Here is a 21984-nt window from a genome sequence, read left to right on the forward strand (position 1 = left end):
TTGACATACCAGTAAACAAAATGATGTAACACTTGATGCCTTATACTGAGTAACTTGCTCTTAGTATCAAAATGTAGCCAGATACTGTAGCTACAGTTATTAAAAAATTCAAGCAATTATGTTTCATGATCAAAAAGTTATGAAGCTTTGAAGTTCAAAAATGGGTCAAATTTTGTGTGTGAAAAAGGTACCTTTTCGCAAATCCGGTCACATATGCTATTACCGGTAAGTGACCTGTGACGTAAATTATCAAAGTTTACGCGCTTAATTTATACAAATATAATATAACTAGCGCTTAAATTGATTTCTGATTTTAGAGAGTTGAGTGAGGATTGAGCGCTTTGATGTACGCTGAGGAAAACAAGTAGCACTAGACGTTACGCAGTAAGTAGCCGTGATTGCAGGCTATTTGTATGTTGTAACGTGTATTGTCTTTTTAGCGTATATCCTTTCGTGTTTCATGCCTTGCAATACATTCTTTTGCGCGTTTGTGTTTCCAAAAAAACGTCATCATAAGTACATGTACAACAGCTTGTGTTCATAGTTTGAGTATAGGTACGCAAATGTCTTCTAATTGTCGCCCACCATAGTTGCTTAGGATATCAAGCACCAGGACGCATGCGGGGATGATTTTAGGCAGGGTACCCTTCTTCCCGAAATGCCAATGTTTTGTTTTTGAAGTGTTAATTGGCAGAATTACAGAATCACACAAAATATTTGGTTGTAAAATTTGGATAGTGGTGTGACTCTGTACATCCATTTGGCGGTTGTTTGGTAAAGATTCGTTATTGAGATTTTGAACCTCATAAAGGCAAACCTATTTAAGTAAGAGATTGGAACTGATCACGTGACGAAGGACACGTAAAGTAGGTTGCCAAACTAGCTACGTAGGTTGAGTTAGCTAAGTTAGCAAATTGCCTGTTATGCAGAGAGTATCAGGCCCTGTAGAGCATAGAGGTATGAAAACAAGTTTAGATATCTATATTGTGACAAGTACTAGGGATAATGGTAATGACATACCTGCCCACACTCTACATTTGGAATTTTCAGATGAAAAACAAATCACCAAATTGTGGCCTAATGAAAAGTTGGGACCTACAATTTAGCAGTGGGTAGAGATGTATTGAGATAAATCTGTTGTTACAAAATCTTTTCAGTTGTAATTCTTGTATACAAACTGCCTATGCAGAGTTCTTCATCGTGCATTACAAATGCTAACACTGCTAATGCTTCATTCAAATTCTTTGGTTTTCATTTCAAACCTTGTTGATCTACAACTGTAATATATATAATGAGTCCTTTCTGTCTTTTTACAGGTTTACTCACCATTTTAAAACAGTTCTGTTAATACTGTGACTCAATTTTAGCAATAATGGCACAGCTACCCTTGTACCACTCTGCTGGAGGTAAACCCCAGTACTCCATGAGCAGAAGAAGCTTCAGCTTTAAAGACAGACACCTACTGCTAATAATTCTAGTAGTGTTCGCTATCATTTGCTTAGGAAGTCTATACTATGCCCCGGAAGTTATGGAACAGGTTAGTTTTGATGTCACTTATCGTAAATTCATTGGCTGGGAAGATGAAAATAACAATGTGCTACTTGAGAATGCTGATAATGCTGCCGTTGATGATCAAGTTGCACCATCTAAAACACCTGTTGATCAAGTTGATCAAGACCCTGGTGTTGGAGTGATTGATAATCAAGAAGAAATGAAGGTTGAGGATGAGCAACGACGAGATGTGGGACAGGAGGAAGTTGTAGTGGAGCATAAAGTGGAGGAAAATGTGGAGGATGTTCAAAAACCACAAGCTGGTGAAGATGATGACAAGCTTGAACACGTTGATCCTGGGAACTCTGATGATATTACTACGCAACGAAGAGAGAAAGTCAAAGAGGTACAGTGTGTATAGGAAATGGCACAGTAGAAGAAACCTTTTCACCAGATATTTCTCTTGGTAACAAATCCCATTGATCAATGAATGTTGTAGCAATGGTATACAGAGTACACACCTCAGTCAGAAAATGACACAATGTCCAACCATAAAGTATGTGTGTGTATTCTGTTACAGATGATGGTACATGCTTGGAGCAATTATGTCAAGTATGCTTGGGGACAGAATGAGTTACGGCCCATCTCTAAATCAGGTCATTCAGCCGGCATATTTGGCCAGACTGCCCTCGGTGCCACAATAATTGACGCTGCTGATACATTATATATTATGGGACTACATGATGAATACCAGAAAGCTCGGGATTGGATAGCAAACTCTTTTGATGTCAATTCAGTAAGTTTTGCACGAGCTGCCGCACAAAGATGAGGTGAAAGTACATACTCTGTTGAATATGCTTTTCACTTCAGTACTTTGTACTTGGCCCCATCCAAAGGCTTCGGCCAACTATATGAGTATATCTATCTATGTTCTTGTTGTATACTAGGCTCATTCAGATGTGTCCGTGTTTGAGTTTAACATCAGATTCCTTGGAGGACTGTTGAGCTTGTATGGGTTAACTAAAGACGAGGTACGTATATGTACATACATATATAAGTATATGTTGGTTAATTTTTTAATTGTATACACAGTAATATAACATTGTACATTGCTATAGGTATACAAGACCAAGGCTACACAAGTTGCTGACAAATTACTTCCAGCCTTCAACACTCCCACTGGAATACCAAATGCTATTATAAATTTAAGAACGTGAGTTGTGTATGTGTTTTCACTATTGGATTATGGAGCCGTGCTATATTAGTTACTAAGCAGCTAGTTATGTATGTGCAGTTACGTGTTTGTATGGAAATTGTGCATTGCATTTTACCAGCAGCATAGATAGGTTACCTAATGAAGACGTGGCTATAATTATGCAACCTATAGTTCATGTAATTGAAATTATCCACCATTTTGTTGGCTTTGTTGTGCTGTGGACTGCAAGAGTAGAGTTAAGAACACAATGACTCTGTTTTGTGGTCCAGGGGGGCTAGCTAGTTACATGTAAAACGAGATGCTTGGATTAGAGCGATTAAATGGGATAACTGGATGTCTAATGAGCATAGTACGTTATTCCAATTACATGTCATTTCTGGAGGACCATCTTGTCCTAACAATCCTGACTGTGTACTAATTCTTGGTTTAGTTTAAATTTTGACTTCAGCTGGTCAAGAGAAGCAATATGAATAGATATGAAAGATGACAAGCCAGGAGAAGAAAACAATTGCAGTATTGCTCTGAACACTAAGAACAAGGTGCAAAGATGACTCAGACATACAGCAAATACCAGGTGATGTTGTAGATTCATTTACTGGAGAACCAAGCCATTTGTTAATGTCTATTATACACACAGCTTTAGTGTAACATGGCTTAAAGTAACTTGCTATGTGTATGATGATTGTTCCTTTGTCTGGCCAAACACCTAATGGATGGAGTCCCTGAAACATGACATTAGTCCATGTATGTTTGGTGTATATCGAACAAGTTCATTTTGTTAGTGCTTGTGAGATTTGCAACAATGCTACCAGTAGCTCATCAGCCCAGTTCAATCCTCTCTTTTCCTTAGTTGCAAGTGGCACGAGGTGTGTTACAAGCATGGGAAGGAAAAAAACATTGTGAGAGGATAGCCCTGTAAACAAATGGTTTTCTTTTGTCATCATTTTGGAAATGCAATGTTATGCTTGATGTTTGGTCTCATCACTGAAATTTTCTCCTCTGATTTCTGTAACTTTTCAAACACTTCTTCATATTTTGCATCACTCATCTTGGTTGATTTTTAATGTTCCTCTAAAACGTTGATTTTCTCATTTGCTTTTCTTAAATCTTTGTTATTTATTAGTACACTTATGTATGAAACAGCTTTTCTTTTACCTCAAAATAGTTCTAGAAGTTCAACACTAATATCATGTCCTGCCAGCTCAATATCATTCAGTAGCTTGACATCGTTGCTGTAATCAGCAGCTCCACATCATCACTAAGTAGACTGCTCTGAAGTGTTTATTCAGCACCCTACATGTTTAGCAGCTAGAGCCCAGACCTACTTTAACTATCACTTCAATATGTCCTTTATTCGAAATGTTGGGGAGGCCGTGTATCTGATCAACATCTTACTGTATTCAGTGGCTTCCTCAGACAGTTGAACTATGGGGACTTGATGGGGCTTTGATATTGCAGATGATCTTGCCATGGATGGAGCTTCATTGGCTATTCTGTCTTTTACAAAGGAAGACCTCAGCCATCAGCGGGAAGTTGAGCTCTCTCAACAGCTCTCTAATGTGCGTGTTCATGTCCAGATAGTCATAGTATGAACAATACATATTTAAAATCATACAAAAATGACATACTGTAGTCCTGCTGCATACTTATAATATGCATTTCTACATTACTTGCTTTTCTTGCAATTTGAAAATAAAACCATGTGCCTTTTGGTACATGTTTTATTCCCACACATTTATAATGAAACCACTTATAGTGGCATTGTTGGTGGTTACATGCTATCATGTGACCTGCACTGCCTTTCTGAGTGGTCAGTTAGTTGGTTTTTCCAGTATTTTTCTTTTTTTTTTCTTTTTCCAAAATGCACATCAGGGCATATACAGTCAACTTAGCACACTGACAGAGTCCTCACACAACAGTCACAAAACAACAGGCCAATAATCATAAGCAGCCTCTGAATTTGTGTGTAGTAGTGATGCATCCTGTTCAAATACCCAGCATCTGTCACAAAGCTGCATGTTTCACTTGTCAGGGACTTGGCATTTCTAGGTGGAATTATCTCTCTAACACACCCTGTCCATGACAGCTTCAAGAAGTCACACCATGTGGACTAGCTCCTGAGTGTGGATTGCCCAAAGGCCCGTTAAATTACAAGTAAAACTGTTGTGGTGATCTGCAGACATGATAGTGGTATACTGGTCCCTCCTAACACTCTCATTTTGAACCATTTTGCTCATATTATTAGTGGCACAGGATTGGTTGATAGTTTTCACACAGACATTATGAAACAGTGATGCAGTCAATCACCCATTTCAGTGCTCTAGTAGTCTCGTGATTGTCTCAACCTCAATATCAGGAATACTCATTGCATAAAATAGCCTTTCTGCTTCTTTTAACAGTTCTTCATTGTTCATTTGTTCATAGTCTGCTTGATGTAAACAGACAGTGGTGTACCGATACCTTCAGTTTAATATTCAACTATCTCATCACCTGGACTATTTATTACTATCAAAACTGCAGTATCTAGTGTGCCACTTAACAAGTCAATTAACATGGTCAGGACCATCAGGTTGTGATCTACCTCCGACTGCAGCTGTTGTTCTATTGACATCTAATTCAGACTCTTCTGAGATTGACATGAAAATACAAGCAGCAGGCAGGGACAGCTGCATGTACAGGCTATGAATTGTGACTGACTAGTTGCAAGGTGTTGATTTGTTATGTTTGTTATGATCTGGCTTTTTGAAGTTGATATCAACAACTAATGAAGGGTCAACCTATATTAATATGCATCAAATAATTAACATTGATGGCAAAAGACTGACACTGTATGGAAGTGCACATTGGATTGTTGTATCCCAATCAGCATGCTGTCTTGACTTTAAACGGTATTGTGGCCTACAAACCTCTCCTCTCCTAATGAAAAGCAGTAGCTTCTGTGCGCATCCTTACCCAGCCTTGCAAGTACAGTGACGTGTCATTACTTGGCCATCCTTCAAATGATAATCCAGGTTTTGTGGGTGTCACTTGGAAACTTTTGACTAGTTCAGCCATTAAAGCACAGAATTTACTCTGCCTAGTTGGCTCATAAAAAAGGACAGTTTTGACATGTCCTGACATGTCCACTGATAAAATAAATGCTTCTAAAGATTTAAACCCCTTCAATGACTGTTGTCTGTAATGACTCTTTGACTCTATTAGATAGTTATAGATGTCTCCAAGCAATACTGTTGGCCACTTAGTAACATTATCGGCCCACTCTTCACCTGGTACAGCATATAGGTCAGGTATGTACTCACATACCAGCATCAGCTTTTCTTTATATATTATCTTTTCCTCACAATCCAGATTAGACTGGGATTTACTCTCCACCACTTGATTCATCATTCAATTCGGCTCACAAACCCACCCAGTACAGCAGCAGCTTGCTAGGTGTTGGTCAACAAAATGCTGGACAGCTTCAATCAATGTGAATTATAGGTTGCATAATTATTGCCATGCCTTCACCTGTCTCTATGCATATTTATTGTAAAGTCTTAGTCCACCCAATACACAAACCCATTTACACTGTATTGTATAATGCATTAGTGGCAGCTCTCACAATTGGGGATGGGCATCTGGAGGTTGTTCAATACTGGCAGAGTTTGGTACACTCCATCTTGAGTTTCAGTATCTCACCAGTATCACTGGAAATCCTGTCTACTTACAGAAGGTTAGTTTATGTATTGGACAACACCTGTGGGCTGAGATGGACTGTGTTTGTACCTGATGTAGCTATAATGAGGTGGCCTTTAGTGGCCTTTCTGTACAATAAAATGTTCACTCTGTTTTTGTAGGTACAACGCATTCGTCAGGTACTAAAGGAAATTGATAAACCTGAAGGACTTTATTTCAATTACTTAAATCCCCGTAATGGAAATTGGGGCACAAGTAAGTGGATGATGGTGTCACATCAGTACTGAAAAATAACTCTCCAAAGTTCCAAATCAAAGACACATTTGTGATAGGGACAAAAAGATATTAACTCTGAAAGAGAACGGCCTTTTTTATGACCTTGATACCAGTAGTTATCAGTTATTAAATGTTTCTGTTATCTGAAACCCAGGGGACCACTCTCAAAATTTACCTGAAATTTGGTGCAATCGAATGCTGAAATGCTCTAATAAAGCATTCATTTTACTGTTCAGTTTTATTGGCTGGTTTATTAGTGCAGCACTGTAATGTAAGTATCTTTGCCTAGTATAATATGGAACTTGTTTTAACTGGTAAAATTTCCAGGACGGCTAATAGTTGCGATACAAATTACTACAGTATAATAGTGCCTATATTTGAGCCGTTTAATATGTACTGTACATTATGTTTAGGGCATTGTTCAATTGGTGCACTTGGGGACAGTTTCTTTGAATACCTAGTCAAGTCATGGGTGGGGACTAGTGAAAAAGACGTTGAAGCTAAAGACATGTACTTCACAACTATGAAGGTAAGAGTGTACCAGTTGTACTAGGTAGGGAAAGGTGATAGAGATGACCATATATCAGCACAGGGGTTTATTGGTTACAGATTATAAGTACCCATATATTATGTTGATGTGAGGCTATCATGCAATGCAGCCTGTTGAGTAGATAGTGGGAATGGTTTGGCTCAGTTACTCTAATAGAACATACACTTGCCAGAAACAATGAATTGTGGTGAATGTGGCTCTTGTTACAGTCAGTTGAACGTCTAATGCTCAAGAAGTCACCCAGTGGGCTAGTGTACATTGGTAACTATAAGAATGGACGAATCGAGCCTGGAATGGAACATTTGGTAAGTTATGTTTGAAAGCATAGGAGAAATAGTTGCATATGGATTTCATGTGTACAGCTTACTGGAGTAGCATGTATTTCTTTCTGTATTTTGCAGGCCTGTTTTTCTGGTGGAATGTATGCACTAGCATCGGAGCACATTCCTGACAAAGAGGAAAAGGAGCACACTCTTAAGATTGGGGCAGACCTCACAAGCACCTGTCATGAGTCATATGCTAGATCAGGTGAGTAAGGTTTGATTGCAAATCTTTCAGGTCGTCAGCAAAATACTTGGCCTTTCTAAGCATGTACATAACTGCATTAGGATTACTATATAAATTTCTTACTGAGTGGTTTAGACAAATACAGGTGGCCTCCACTGGTTAGCTGTCACCTGTGTAGTAACTCCAACTCATTATGTAGTCACCACATCAAGTAGATTCTAAAACATTAGAAGCACAACCTCTTTAATAAGACCACCTTGGCCATTCTTTTGTCCCACTAACATCTCATTTCACTCTGTAAAGATTTCTTTCCCTTAGAACTTTTGCTTTATCAATCTATTCCCTATTAGCTACTCATATTGGACCTGACTCATTCTCATTTGGATCCAATGAAGCTCAGGCTGTTATCGGAGGGAACAGGGTGTACCTGATGAGACCTGAAGTGGTGGAGAGTTACTTTGTACTCTGGAGAGTGACCCATGAGAACAAGTATCGTGACTGGGCCTGGGATGCTATACAGGTTTGTACACACACAACACACAATCACTACATGAAGTCTGCACTATTTAGGGTATGAACAAGCATTGCCGAGTTGATGGCGGGTTCAGCGGCCTCAGGGATGTATACAATGAAAACTCTTCTAAAGACGATGTACAACAAAGCTTCTTCTTAGCTGAGACCCTCAAGTACTTATACCTCATATTCTGTGGTGACTCACTAATCAGTTTGGACAAATATGTATTCAACACTGAGGCACACCCCATACCAGTATTACCTGATGTTCCTAAAGTCAGCAAGAGATGATGATAGTATTCATGTGTTTTTGTACTACGTATCTTCTAGTTTCAGTTTGTATTGTGGTTAAGTAAACTTCTTTCTTCTTTGAAATTCTACTACGTAGTTCATAATTGAGCTTACTATATACATTCTACAGTTAACGTCTGTAATTACATATGTGTAATTGGTCAATTATTATTCATGATATACCAACTACAGCTTCAATTTCAGTGTAATTTACAACAGCAATGTTGCTAGCTTTATTACAGCCGTCATACAACACATTATCAACATAAGTCATGTCATTACTAAGCTGGTCCATTTTTCTTTGAATCGGTATCAAATGTGCTACCAGCAAATCAACAAGTTTGTCTTTAAGGTCTACTGTCTGTTTCCCACTGAATGCTGTACAGACCTTCTCAACTGTGGAGTCTTGTAGTGCAGCATACGTTTCTACAAGATTGGATATACCGGGTCTAGAGGCTGGATCATATGTGACTGCATTAATACTGTCTGTTACTGATCTGCGGATCTTCTTTCTGATAATGTCAGGGGAGTCTGTAAGGTTGATTCTGCCAGAATCTTCTCCTGACTTGCTCATTTTTTGGTCAGGATATCGCAAATTTCTGAGTCGGGGCACATTACCTACACAGAAAACAAAACACAAAAAAGGTTTTAGCATAATAACATGAGCATGCATGCAAAATTATGTGTGCACACATGCCATTACACTGAGCAAAGTAAATGTAGTCATGTTATTGCTGTTATGAAAAGAATGACCACATGTAGAATAAATGTATATGGTTATGTGTAGTGTTGTACATACCTTGTATGAAAAGCTGTCAAGTGATTTGTTTTAATATTTGAGAATGTTGTACAATCAAAAGTAGTTGTACTGTTGTACAAAGAAGCCTCAGTACCAATGACATACCTACCACTTTTGAGACTAGAAGTTAACGTGGACAGTAAATGACTGGGGAGTGAGGATGCCTACATTTGAGTTAAAGGTACACACCAAAGTATCCTTTAGTGCCTAGGCTAGTGTGGAAAATAAGGATGCGGTTCATTTAGCATCCATATATATAGTATCCAAAATACTGTTGTTATACTATGTGGAGCTATTCTGTGCAAAGGGCACACATGTACTTAAGATGTCACATGGCTGTGTACTGTTGTGTAGAAAGTTCAAATTTACATCATGAAAGGTTAAATGACCATTTATGGAGAGATTTATGGCAACAGCAGCACGGGCTTTGTCCTTGCTGGATGAACTAAGTAAACAACTATGTAAGGCATGCCTATGTATGGAGATGTTGGAACTCTGGTCATTTGGTACCTGTCTATAGTTTAAATTTGAAACGCCACAATTTCACTATAACTTCACTAGGCATCTCCCACAGACATAGTGACCATGTTAAGTAGGTCCCAAACATAGCTAAGGTGTACTTCATGACCTCATTATAGTGACCATATCAAGTAGGTCCCAAACATAGCTAAGGTGTACTTCATGACCTCATTAATAACATGACCTCATTATAGTGACACACTACCAATTGGTTGTAATAAATAAAACTTTACACACAATCATCAGAAACATCACATGTGCCACAAAATTGTAGTAGTTGCTTGTTATTTTAGGTTGCCATTCTTCATCTACAGAATATGGTAAAGGAATGTATGTATTTACTAAAGTTTATCCAACTAATCACATAGTGATTTAATTTGCCATACATTAGTCTCAATAGTAGGAGTGCAATTAATCCCAAATCGCATGGCCTTGTTTCTGTAATTGCACTGTAAAGTAGCCAATAAAATAGCAGAATAATAGAAGCCTTTTAAGTGCACCCTGTAGACATTTTGAGTAGCCAATCAGAATTCCTGACACACGAAGCCTTTTAAGTGCAACAGCAAATGATGTAATACAAAGAAGGATGATGCAATCACCTGGTAGAAGTTAATGGCCACATAGAACTGGATAGATGTGTACTACAAACCACGAAGGGTGGTCACTATGTGATTAGTAGGCAATCACACGCATTTTCGTGCAATTATGGAATAATTGTACTCGTAACAGCCAAAATTGCACAATTATTCCCTAATTGCACTCAAATGTGTGTGATTACCTATACAAAATGCTCAAGAATTTTCACTGCACATGCGCTCAACATATTATTGCTGTTAGCAACAATAGATTGGAAAACCACAGTATATGGTTTAAGTCCCAAAGATGACCAGTTTAAGTACTTGACATCTTAAAAAATAGTGGGAACATTTCCCACGTATGGTTAGATCATGATGTTGTAATGATGACAAGAGGAAGTCACATACTGTTAAATCATAGCACCAACACTTTGATGTGAGCCCACTGTCACAAGAATTGTGTAAGATGTAATATATACATAAACATTACCCCATAAATCAGTACCACAATTATCCTTTGGGGTAGTCTAGACTATACAATTAACCAGACATGTAACAGGACTATACCTTATTATCCAACTATTGTTGTGTTTGGTGAACAGTGGCTATTGTAAGTTTGTGATGTGAATAATGTACAATTACATGATGCATTAAACATGTACGGTACACACACCACCTCAGCACAGGGGACCCCTTTACTGTAATACAAATGTTGCTAGAGACAAAAAAAAAAAACAAGTGTGGAACTAGATCCAAAATAATTTTCCCTTATCACAGAATTAAGTGTCCTTTACTAAGTGTCTTTTACACAGACACACACACAATACCTAGTATAGGTCGTGGTATGGGGAACACATTCCCATACACAGACACACACACAATACCTAGTATAGGTCGTGGTATGGGGAACGCATTCCCATACACAGACACACACACAATACCTAGTATAGGTCGTGGTATGGGGAACACATTCCCATACAGTTTATTAAAAGACTTGGCTAAGTCTCTAGTCAGCTCCAAGTGTTGTATTTGATCATCACCAACTGGAACATGGCTAGCTCTGTAAGGTGGAAAAAGGATAGATCATATAGTATCTGTATGACCCAGCAGGTACATATGTGTACAACCATAGATATTAGAGCACACACCGGTGTGTGCTCTAATATCTATGGTACAACCCAGTCAAATAAACAGGTGCACTTTGCCATATTGCATGAGAATATGTTACATCCTTAATGGCATTACCCGCTTTTTATAATCTCTATTTAAGCTGCATGTTCTAAGAAATTACTCGTTAAAACTTGGAGTCATGATACATAATATAAAATCTCTCCTTTGGGTAAACCCAAAAGCACTTATATCTACACAACCAGTATGGTACTACTCACTAACTTGTACAGGAGAATATCAGCAGCCATTAGCACGGGGTAGCTGTATAGTCCCAGTGGGGGTGTGCCCACTTGTGCAGTCCTTGACTTGGTCTGCATATAGACAAAAATGTGTACGTGTTTAGTTTCACCTGTGCAGCATCAATACTCCACATTTGAAGAACAATATACCGGAAAGAAAATTAACTAGCAAGAATGCAGATTTTTCACACATGCAAATTAGTGATGTATAGCAAATGTAAGGATTTTATTTCCAGCAGATAGGCCGAGAAGTGATTTTCTCACTTTCATTTCAACAATTGTTTATTTCCTGCACCAATACAAAGCATAGAGTGAATGTTGTGCAAAATAAGCCAAGTAGCTGAGAAATCCCCTAAAAATCTGTACATGCACATATATAGTATTCCCTGTTATATTGAGACATCATTGATGTGATCACCTGTCAGACCAAAATCTTAACTATGATGAAACCTCCTAAAAATCTCAATTCCCTGTTTGCAGAGCTTTGTAAGTTTGGGTACATTGGACATGAAACCTTCCCAGAATCTAATAATGGTTAGCCACAAGTGGAACCCAGATATGTGCAGATATAACATTTGAAAATACCTTCCACTGTGTCTGTGTGTTTAGTTTGCTAGATGGAGTCCTACAGCTGAGTAACCAGTACAACCCTGTGTGTTGTAGTACCTGTAATGTACACAGGTCAATGTGAACTATTGATGTAAATAATACGCACCCACACACATACTCACAATCGTACAAAAATGTTTACATGTTGGTTGTGTAATTTTACAGTAGCTATGACATGTCTGTCTGCAGCATCATTACAAATGTGAAGCCCCAAGCAATGCAGCAGACTTGGCTTCAAAAATTCACCCTCACTTTTGATTGCTGAAAAACAATACTCTTGTCAGGGTCTACTCCACACGCCAGCAGACATATGGTTAAGTTTCTGATGTTGTCTCTTAGCTGTAAGGGGTCTTGGGGGACGGTTAGCGCGTGTAAATCAACCACGCTGTATATTACATCATCACATTGTTCTTGCAGCTTCACCCAGCTGCGAATTGCACCTAAATAGTTGCCTAAATGAGGAAAACCGGTCGGTTGAATACCAGAAAATATGCGCTTAAATTTCGCAACCGTTGACATCAAAAATCTATTTAATACACACCAAAATCTGTATAAGTACGCGCACGTGATCATTAAGTCTGAGGGATGCCCGAAAGTTTGTTCTGAGGTCGAGGTGGTGAATCGTTTTTGTTCAAGGTATGTCATGTGTCGTAAATGTTTTGTATTTTAACTCATTGTCAAGCTTGCAGTACAAATCTGTTTGTAACAGCTGGTTTTTAAGATGTTGTCACGAGATACGAAAATGTTGGCTATACACCCGTGGTTGTTAAGATCTGAATTTCTGTGGCCTATGAATGTAGTTGCAGAACACTTATTATCATTAAGAAGGGATTATATGCAGCCATTTTAAGTTTGTTAAGCATATCAAGTTTCTGAGCAGGAGCAGAAGAAAGTCAGCACGTGGTATATGAACTGTTTAATATGAGCTGCAGAAATTGGCCCAAAATTGCATGTAATTTCTTAGCCTACGGCATTTCAAATTGGATATAAAATACAGCACTATTAATTTGTCTTCGACTCATATTTATTGTGACTGTTTTTCAGTTTGTTGATAAAACAGTCAAGTGATTAATGTTTTGCAGCACAATATTTTATTTCAGTTACCATATATACACTGATGCATACAATATCCACTGCTTGATTTTGATCTTGGAATCCTTGTTACACTTAAGCTGATATGTTGTTTCTGTTACAGCAGACTTTGTTCTTTTCACAATTGAAGCAAATTATGTTTTACATATGTCAGACACATTCAGTGCATGTTGTAGACACTTGTTCTTGTAGAACCAGGCATCATTTTAGTGTTCTGAAAGACATTGTTCTTTAGCAATTAAAGTAGCTGTTATTTTAATGAGTCTAATTTATGTCACAGGGTTGTAGGGAATTTTGTTAACCTGGCACTTACATTACAGGTAGTATGCCTTATAAAGTCAGGTGGAAATTGTTAGATGTTTTATCTAATTAGAAGTACATCATTATAAAAATTATCTTTATAAAATTTTATTGTGGACATCTCTTGTTGTATGGCATACCTTCCAATGATTTTTTTTTTTTTTAGTAAGATATAACACAAATATTTGACAAGAAATTTTGACAAATTGGGCAATTTTGTATGAGAGAATATGTAGGTTTTTCACCTGCTTGTTTTTATTGTCATAACCCACTTGCTTCAAAGGTGCTGCTTTTACTTGTGTATGACAATATCATGGAAAAGCGGTTTGCTCATGGCTTTGATACCCAAAGATATGATACGCTTTGACTCGTTATACTGAGCTTTGTATTGTGGTATTTAGTAGTTTTAGCTAGGCTGAGTTTAGTTGCAAAGTTTTGAGTAGTTGATGGTGTGGATGAATGATCACTAAAGTAATTGTTTGGGTGATGCATGCTACTTTGGAATAGGTATGGCTTAATAACTTCCAATCCCAATAAACTTGATTCCACAATCGTAGGTTTGTTGACATGTTGAGCATAGTATCATATGAATAACATTTTGAGGGCTAACCCACGCTATTGAAACCACAATTGATCATTAGATACTACTAGTGTATAAAGCAAATGGGATGAGTGTTTGTTGGTATTCATCTATTAGGTAAATGCATCCCGAGTAGTATATACACCTGTATCACTGCTTGGGATTTACTGATACATGGATATAGACTCAAAGTCTGAGGGCTGCAGGCTGAGGTGTATATATTAACAAACCCCTCACAGCTATGCTATAAAAAATAGCCATAAGGGATTTGCCTGATATATGTGTCCCCTACCAGGCAATTCCCTTGTGGCCATGGTGTAACTATCACATAACAAGACCTTTGCTACCTGTTCCTCTTTGATAAGTCACCCAATAGGAGCACTTTGTTATAGTGGCTGACCGTCTCAGAAAAACCCACCTACATAGTTTCCATGACTTCCAAAGTTCTTTTTGTTGTCTTGACATTATCTACAGTGTCCAAAGAAAGAATTATGGTGAGTACTTTTTTTGGAATTATAGTGCTTGACAATAAGAAAAATTTTAAAAATTGGTTTTGTACAATGACTATACCAAAAATGTACTACATTCAACTTTTGTTTGCATCGGTCTACAGAATTTGGATTTGAAAAAAAAGTGTTTACCATGAATTGGTAAATCAACCTTTAGCCCTAGCTGTTTCGCGTGTGTATAAAATTATGAAAGCTTTTTAAATGAACAAATGGGCAATGATTTTGTTCTCATCTATCACATCATAAATATATGCATGTGGCATGCATAGTTGTATACCCTTGGGGCAACAGAAGCAAAACAAGATATTCGAATTCTCCATGAGCAGGCATGGTAGGTTTAATTGATTTGAGATTTGCTTCCCTGAATAATGGCTCAATTAAAACTTCCATATTTTTTTCTTTGAAGAGTGTCTTTTTGAAATTTGGTTAGATTAGATGGTGTATACCTTACTAGTTAAATAAGTGTAATTGTGTTTTATGTATTGTTTTAGAGAAATGGATTCACCTCATGTACGCAAGCATGATCAGGCACCACCATACTGTATGAAATGCTTGGAGCTGTTAGACATGATCAATCTCTGGGAAGTTGGAGTAGATGGTGCCGCAAGAAACTTTAGTCGAATTCGTCGAGAGTTGACATATGTTTTAACTGGTCTCCAAACACTAGAAAAAGTGACCACAAAGCATGGCTCTGCTAAAGAAACATCGGAGATCGTAATGTCTTTGAAAACCTCCATTGAGAATGCAATGGTGATAAGTCATAATGCTGCTTCTGCTTGTTTTAACAAAACAAAACCTGATCAACAAGGAGATGATCCTTTTCATCCAACAAGGGGCTACAGTTTTTCATCATTACCTGTTAGTAAACCAATAGGAAGCACTGCAACAGCTGTGCAGCCACCAACGACACAAGCGAGCAATGCTAAATCTCATATTTTGATCGCTAAGCGTCCCTTTTCAGTTGCAGCTAATATGGGTTCTTTTGATAGCTCACCAAGTTCAAGCAGCGTAGAAGATAGCTTAGAAGATCGACTGTTTACAATAAGTGAAAATCACTTTCATATACCAGCAAACAAAAGGTCAGACTCTGGCTATACAGAATGGACTGTCATTGATCCAATTGAATTTAAACCCAAGGAAAAACAAAAGTCTCCCGATCCTTCACCATATCGTACTCATATCAACTCAGTCAGTCAGATTAGAGAGGATCGCAGACAGCAGCTGGGTTCAAAGTCAGTTGAAGATTCTTCCCAAAGTTCTGAAGGACATGCGTCTGAAAAATCCAAGCAAAAGAAAATACGTAACACATCTGTAAGTCCCACTTTTTCTGATGCGTCAGATTCTGACCTGCAGTTGGAAAGAGTCATGTCAAAAATAGCAGCTTTAGAAGATGAACGATTACAACTCCTACAAACCGTAGAGGTGCTTCAGTCAGATAATACGCTAGTGAGGCAGTCACTTCGGGAAACTCTCGGGACTCTGGAGATGAAGGATGTACAATTAAAGCTTGCCATGCAAGATCTTGGGGCAGCTACTAGTGAAATAAAGAAAGCATCAGAATTAAATGGAAAGCTTCGCACTCTTGAAAGGTAAACTTGTCTGTAGTTTGCAGGTCTACATGTTACGTATGTAGTAGAAAAGTCAAACATAACTAAGGTGTATGTACTTCATGACCTTGTTAATAAGACCACGTCATTATAGTGACCATGTCAAGTAGGTCCCAAACATAGTTAAGGTGTACTTCATGACCTCATTAATAAGACCATCTCCTTATAGTGACCATGTCAAGTAGGTCCCAAACATAATTAAGGTGTACTTCATGACCTCATTAATAAGACCACCTCATTATAGTGACCATGTCAAGTAGGTCTCCAGCACTGGTGAGGTGCACAATGTAATTAATGAACACTGCACCAGGCCACAGTTCCCTATAAATGACGTCAATAATATTTCATATTAGTTCTTTTAATGAATTAGAGAGAGGAGTGCGTACATGGACCGGCTAACTACACTGGAAGATGAGAGTAGCGCAGTGAAGTTGTCACTAATCCAACTGTTGCAGGACAAATCAGCTTTCAACAAACATCTTGCACTGCAAAACTCACAACTACAAAAGCAGGTATGTAATAGCTAGCTGGTATGTTCATGTGTAATAGTAAGTAAGTGAAATTTGTTCACCTTTTGGGATGTACTTTTTGACTTAACTTTATTAGGCAATCCATTTTGTACATTTTTGGCGTACTCTGGTAAGTTGGTTTATACAAGTGACCTTGTCATTTGTTGACCTTATTAAAGCAGTTAGTCCTCTTGAGTACAGGTAATTGTCTTAGTGGCGCGTGTTATAATTCTAGAAGTCCTGTGTGAAGGTTTGTGCCTGTATTGTATGGTTAGATACAATAGATCCTGGCTGTCGTTTAATCCACATTGCACCTGATGAACACAAGAGCTTACAAACGCTTTAGCATATTAGCTGTTTACTGTTCTTCTTTTTACAATAGCTCCACCGGACAGCCAATGTTGATGCAGTAGATGATGATGATGAAGCGGATGGGGAGGATTTGGCCATTGTACACAAACAAGGATTCTTGGTCAAGAGGGGTGGTCGTGTGAGGACGTGGAGAAAACGTCTCTTTGTTCTCGATGATGCCGGATTATCGTATTATAAAACTGATCAGGTAATTTGAATAGAATCTTTTGGAAAGTTGTTGAAATTTTTTGTACAAACTCTACCAAAGTTTTATCATGTGGAGATTTACAAATACAAATTTTGTTTTGCATAATGCTAGCCTGTGTTACATTTTAACCTTTTGTAAGCTATAATGCTAGCGTTTAGCCTAACATTACTTACTAGCCTATTGCCTGTATGTCTGTCCTATTCTATAGCCTATCGCAACAATTCCACTTAATCAGATTCTGTCAGTGACTGTCTCAAGAGAAACGTAAGTTATTTATAGTAGGTGCAAATAAACTGTGTTAACTTTATGACTTACTGTAGTTATTAACAGAATCGTTAATATAACTTAAGGTAAATTCTTCGTGGTTCGTATGTGTCAATTGAGAAAGTATTTGTAGAAGAGTAGAAGTGCACATTTCATCCATGCAATGGCAATTGCAAAACTTTTATGTCAGTTATATTCATTTCTGACTGTATAGTTCAAATTACCTGATGTCTTTTGACAACACTGCTATAGTTTTGTAAACAGGGATAGGATTTGCAGAACTTTCCCACACAAGACATATATGCCAGCTGCTTTGCAGATTTCCTCTTTTCCTCCATTGAATATGAGAAAATTTCCATTTAACTAAAACAGTGAAACTAGTATGTAATGTGAAGCTTTTAAAAGTTTAGTTGACAGTTAATCCCTAGAGCTATAAATATAGTTGTGTTTTCTGCAGTTATTTTCATGTATTTTTTGTCTCCTTCAGTGTCCCATACGTTCAGCACTTGTTTGAAGTCCAGACAGTATCCCGGAACTACCTGTGTGGTGCGTCGACGCATGAAGAGATGCAGTCATGGGTGGGTATACTGCAGACCCTAACACAGTATGGTAGGAAGAGAGGCACCACGACATGTAATGCTAAAGAGCCAGACACAAAAGAATCAGATGAAGATGAACTTTCAGATAAAGGTGTGTTGATGGGTACTTCTATGACTTGTTGCACTGTTCCTTTAATCACATCCTCTGTTAACATTATTTTATTATGAACTGTGGCTTCCTGTGTTGCTGTCTTGTTTTGAAAAAACACATGTTAATTTCATGTAGCATGCATGGTAGGGACCATGTGTCACACTGTGACTTGCAAAAACAGGAATATAGTCCCAGACTCATTTGTGCTGCATAGAGCTGATATCGAGCATGTACGATCACACCATTTGGGGGTATGTGCAACTGTATCGTGGAGATTGATCTCGGGCTACAGATGTGGTCATTACATGCAGGCTATAAACTTAGCAGGGTTTTGTTAACTTACATACTAAGCCATGTGACATTGAACTACAGCAAAGCCTACAACTCCTGTCTGTCACTAGGGACTGTATCAGGCTTCAGTTTCTGACCTACTGAGCACAAGGCTGGTTCATTTTTGAAAATATTTTGTGACTTCAGCTCAAGTACTTAATATTTAGCCAAAAAAGGGATTTTTAACTTGACAGGTTTCGAGTCTATAGAAAGGTAGCCAGCCATATTATTTCCCAGTAACCAGTTGTTGTGTATAAAACTTGTTTTCACACATTACAAGGCTCTGTTTACACTCCAGCAGTCAAATGAAACCTTGCATGGGAAGATGTATCAAATTTCCTTTCTTGTTTTCAACATATTAGCCGTGACAATTACCAATATCCCTTCTAGCATTACACTAAAACCTAAGGCAGGTTGCATTTATAAAGTGTATGTATTAAACTAGCTGTACTTTTCTTAGATGATGTTGAGGATCAACAGTAGCATTGAGTCCCATCCAGTAATGAAATCTGCACGAACACTTGAAATTTATTTTAAACTTGTAAGTATGTGTGTATGTAACATATTTTTATAATATTATTGAATGTATATTTATTGAACTTGTGATTATACTTATTAAAAGTATACAATAATAAATATGTGGTACATCAATGTACTCATAACACCTAAAAGTTGTTTTCAACAGTTCAAACGGAAATTGAGCCTTCTCGGAAGTCTGTTTTCCCAATGAGAACATTAATAAGGACAGAATTTCCTTCTCGGGACATCTTTTGGGCTGCTTTTATCTGCTCAACAATTTTATCATCATCGCAACTTCGATCTAACAGTATTCCTTTGCCGCCATATCCTTCTGCCACGGTATGGTAGTTGAGGTAATCCAGATCACATGCTACGTTGGAATTGAAAAAAGCAATTTGTGCCCTAGCAATTTGTGACCAGCAAGCGTCATTTCCTACCAGAGCTATAACAGGAAGATTATGCCTTGTGAAAGTGTCAAATTCTGCTATGCTGAAGCCAAGAGCACCATCTCCATAAATGACCCAAACGTCTGAATCTGGTCTAACCAATTTTGCACCTAGAGCAAAGCCACCTCCTACGCCAAGTGTACCAAAAGCACCAGGGTCAAGCCAAGCTAAGGGTCTTCGTGGACGTACAATGTATGCAGCACTACCCACAAAGTCTCCACCATCAGCTACAACAATGCTGTTATCATCCAGGTTGTCTTCCAAGTGATGTAATACGCTGAGTGGATTGAGGTGTATCTCTGTCTGCTCTTTAGCTTTACCCTTATTCAAAGCCTCTTTCTCTGCATCGCGATCTTTCAGTTTCTTTGTCCACTCTGGGTCACAATGGTATTCCATTTCAACTATTGTCTTTTGTAGTGCCACCACAAAGCTTGCAGGGTCAACTTGAAACGAGAGAGTGGCTCTCCACAGGAGGTCAGAATTCTTTGTCAGTTGTTCCCTGTTTCTGTTCACGGCAACAATTTTAGATTTATGGTTGAAAACACGACCGTAATTCAGACGAAAATCACACACAGTTCCAATGAGAAACACTACATCTGCTTCCTTCAGAGCATCACGCCTTTGCTGTCGAATATGAATAGGGCTATCTCTTCCAAGAAGACCACGAGACATGCCAGCTAGAAAACATGGTACCCCTAAAGACTCCAGCGAAGTTCGAAGCTCATCTGCAGTAGTTGGAGGAAGCAGTGCTTGACTGCCAAGCAGAAACACTGGACATTTTGATTTTCTCAATAACTGCATAGCAGAAACAACTTGCCCTACTGACGCAGACTGTACATCAACTGGCAGGGGTCCCATAGGCCTATCAACCCAAGCATCTGCAAACAACTGGTTTATATAGTTTTGTATATAGAACTGTTGGACTTTCTGCATAAAAGTCTTCGCCACACTAGGCTTGCCTATTTCTTTATACACAATTTCATAATGGTAGAGAATATCAATGGGTAATTCTACGAATACTGGACCAGGAGTTCCTGACTGGGCTACTGCAATGGCTTTTCTCAAAGTTGGAACAATGTCTCGAACATATTTGACTGAAGCACAGAATTTGCATATTGGTTGGAGTAATGCCATTTGATCAATGTCTTGTAAAGCTCCACGACCTTTCAAAATGGATCCCGCTGCTCCCCCTAGTACAAGAACTGGACTCTCTGCCATTTGTGCATTCTTTACAGCAGTCACCGTATTAGTAACTCCAGGCCCAGCCGTGACTGCAGCCACTCCAATCACTCCAGACAAGCGTGCTACAGCATCAGCAGCAAAAACTGTTGTCACTTCATGACGGACGTCAACAACCCTAATATTCAATTTCTCACAGCTAACAAGAATTGGTGAAATATGGCCACCACAGAGTGTGAAAATATACTTGACTCCGTGTTCTTTTAAAACTTGGGCAACCAACTGACCGCCATTTCTAGCAGATGATTTGTCGATGGAGGCAAACATCAAGTAAAACAGCCTAAACTGGTACACAAATGCTGTGGCTGCCACTACCAGTAGAGTTACAATAGCAACTGTCACATATGAGAGCAATTCCACTGTCCCAATATTGAAATCCATACCTACAAATTGAGGGCAAACCAAAGGTCACAAAATATATACACTTGAAACTGGTAATTACATCACAGATCAATGGTGCATTGCATCAACTTTTGCTTTTAACCACTTCCTTGTGATTTTAATCTTTCATTTCATACTACACATAGCTGACATAAGTCAAAAGGCCCCACAACAGGCAAACTAAGAACTTAAACAATGCGTACATTTTCAGTGCTAAGCTGTTCTGTGGTTGTTCAAATGTCAAAGGATAGACCATAGGCTAAGCCACTTGTTTCTTGTAATACTTAGGCCCCCTACAACTTTCAAAGTATCGGCCATATCGAAAACGTCACGTTCTCTACTTTAGTTCCTTGTAAGGCACACAAATATATAAGTTTAAATACAGTACCTTTTCGACTTTCGGCTACACACACGTACCACACTACCGGACGAAACACAGTCCTTCAGATCAAGTGCTTACCACTTGAGTGCTTGTCATGTGGGCGATCACGTGCTCCGCTTAATATTTCCGAGGCACTTGAACACATGC

General features: G+C 38.4%; 4 protein-coding genes across 4 annotated transcripts; 2 read left to right on the forward strand and 2 right to left on the reverse strand.

Moving 5' to 3' along the window:
- The first annotated feature begins 277 nt into the window (after positions 1–277).
- Positions 278–8717, forward strand: LOC136258961 (mannosyl-oligosaccharide 1,2-alpha-mannosidase IA-like). The gene is made up of 12 exons (XM_066052354.1): positions 278–384; positions 1317–1897; positions 2072–2287; positions 2439–2522; positions 2610–2704; positions 6296–6419; positions 6544–6637; positions 7072–7187; positions 7418–7513; positions 7610–7736; positions 8066–8235; positions 8286–8717. Exons 2-12 carry the CDS (start codon positions 1373–1375, stop codon positions 8517–8519), a joined length of 1881 nt encoding a protein of 626 aa, XP_065908426.1. The 5' UTR covers positions 278–384; positions 1317–1372; the 3' UTR covers positions 8520–8717.
- On the reverse strand, positions 8674–12984 carry LOC136258966 (tryptophan--tRNA ligase, mitochondrial-like). The gene is made up of 5 exons (XM_066052361.1): positions 12683–12984; positions 12407–12487; positions 11805–11893; positions 11354–11472; positions 8674–9137 (listed from the first exon to the last, which is right to left on the reverse strand). Exons 1-5 carry the CDS (start codon positions 12947–12949, stop codon positions 8692–8694), a joined length of 1002 nt encoding a protein of 333 aa, XP_065908433.1. The 5' UTR covers positions 12950–12984; the 3' UTR covers positions 8674–8691.
- LOC136258962 (uncharacterized) lies at positions 12956–19532 on the forward strand. The gene is made up of 7 exons (XM_066052355.1): positions 12956–13066; positions 15403–16500; positions 16889–17030; positions 17410–17586; positions 17795–17850; positions 18338–18540; positions 19331–19532. Exons 2-7 carry the CDS (start codon positions 15407–15409, stop codon positions 19351–19353), a joined length of 1695 nt encoding a protein of 564 aa, XP_065908427.1. The 5' UTR covers positions 12956–13066; positions 15403–15406; the 3' UTR covers positions 19354–19532.
- On the reverse strand, positions 19457–21976 carry LOC136258959 (2-hydroxyacyl-CoA lyase 2-like). The gene is made up of 2 exons (XM_066052353.1): positions 21844–21976; positions 19457–21457 (listed from the first exon to the last, which is right to left on the reverse strand). Exon 2 carries the CDS (start codon positions 21453–21455, stop codon positions 19557–19559), a length of 1899 nt encoding a protein of 632 aa, XP_065908425.1. The 5' UTR covers positions 21456–21457; positions 21844–21976; the 3' UTR covers positions 19457–19556.
- Positions 21977–21984: the final 8 nt, after the last annotated feature.

The sequence above is a fragment of the Dysidea avara genome, chromosome 6, assembly GCF_963678975.1.
Source record: "Dysidea avara chromosome 6, odDysAvar1.4, whole genome shotgun sequence".
In the NCBI taxonomy this organism is placed as follows: domain Eukaryota; kingdom Metazoa; phylum Porifera; class Demospongiae; order Dictyoceratida; family Dysideidae; genus Dysidea; species Dysidea avara.

Coding starts and splice junctions, on each gene's coding strand:
- LOC136258961 (XM_066052354.1), top strand. CDS start 1,373: ATGGCACAGCTACCCTTGTACCACTCTGCTGGAGGTAAACCCCAGTAC. Junction 2,705..6,295: donor GCTATTATAAATTTAAGAAC/GTGAGTTGTGTA, acceptor ATAATGCATTAG/TGGCAGCTCTCACAATTGGG. Junction 7,737..8,065: donor TGAGTCATATGCTAGATCAG/GTGAGTAAGGTT, acceptor ATTCCCTATTAG/CTACTCATATTGGACCTGAC.
- LOC136258966 (XM_066052361.1), bottom strand. CDS start 12,949: ATGTCAACGGTTGCGAAATTTAAGCGCATATTTTCTGGTATTCAACCG. Junction 11,894..12,406: donor ACACACAGACACAGTGGAAG/GTATTTTCAAAT, acceptor GTCTATATGCAG/ACCAAGTCAAGGACTGCACA. Junction 11,473..11,804: donor GCTGATATTCTCCTGTACAA/GTTAGTGAGTAG, acceptor TCCACCTTACAG/AGCTAGCCATGTTCCAGTTG.
- LOC136258962 (XM_066052355.1), top strand. CDS start 15,407: ATGGATTCACCTCATGTACGCAAGCATGATCAGGCACCACCATACTGT. Junction 17,031..17,409: donor ACTCACAACTACAAAAGCAG/GTATGTAATAGC, acceptor TTTTTACAATAG/CTCCACCGGACAGCCAATGT. Junction 18,541..19,330: donor AGATGAACTTTCAGATAAAG/GTGTGTTGATGG, acceptor TACTTTTCTTAG/ATGATGTTGAGGATCAACAG.
- LOC136258959 (XM_066052353.1), bottom strand. CDS start 21,455: ATGGATTTCAATATTGGGACAGTGGAATTGCTCTCATATGTGACAGTT.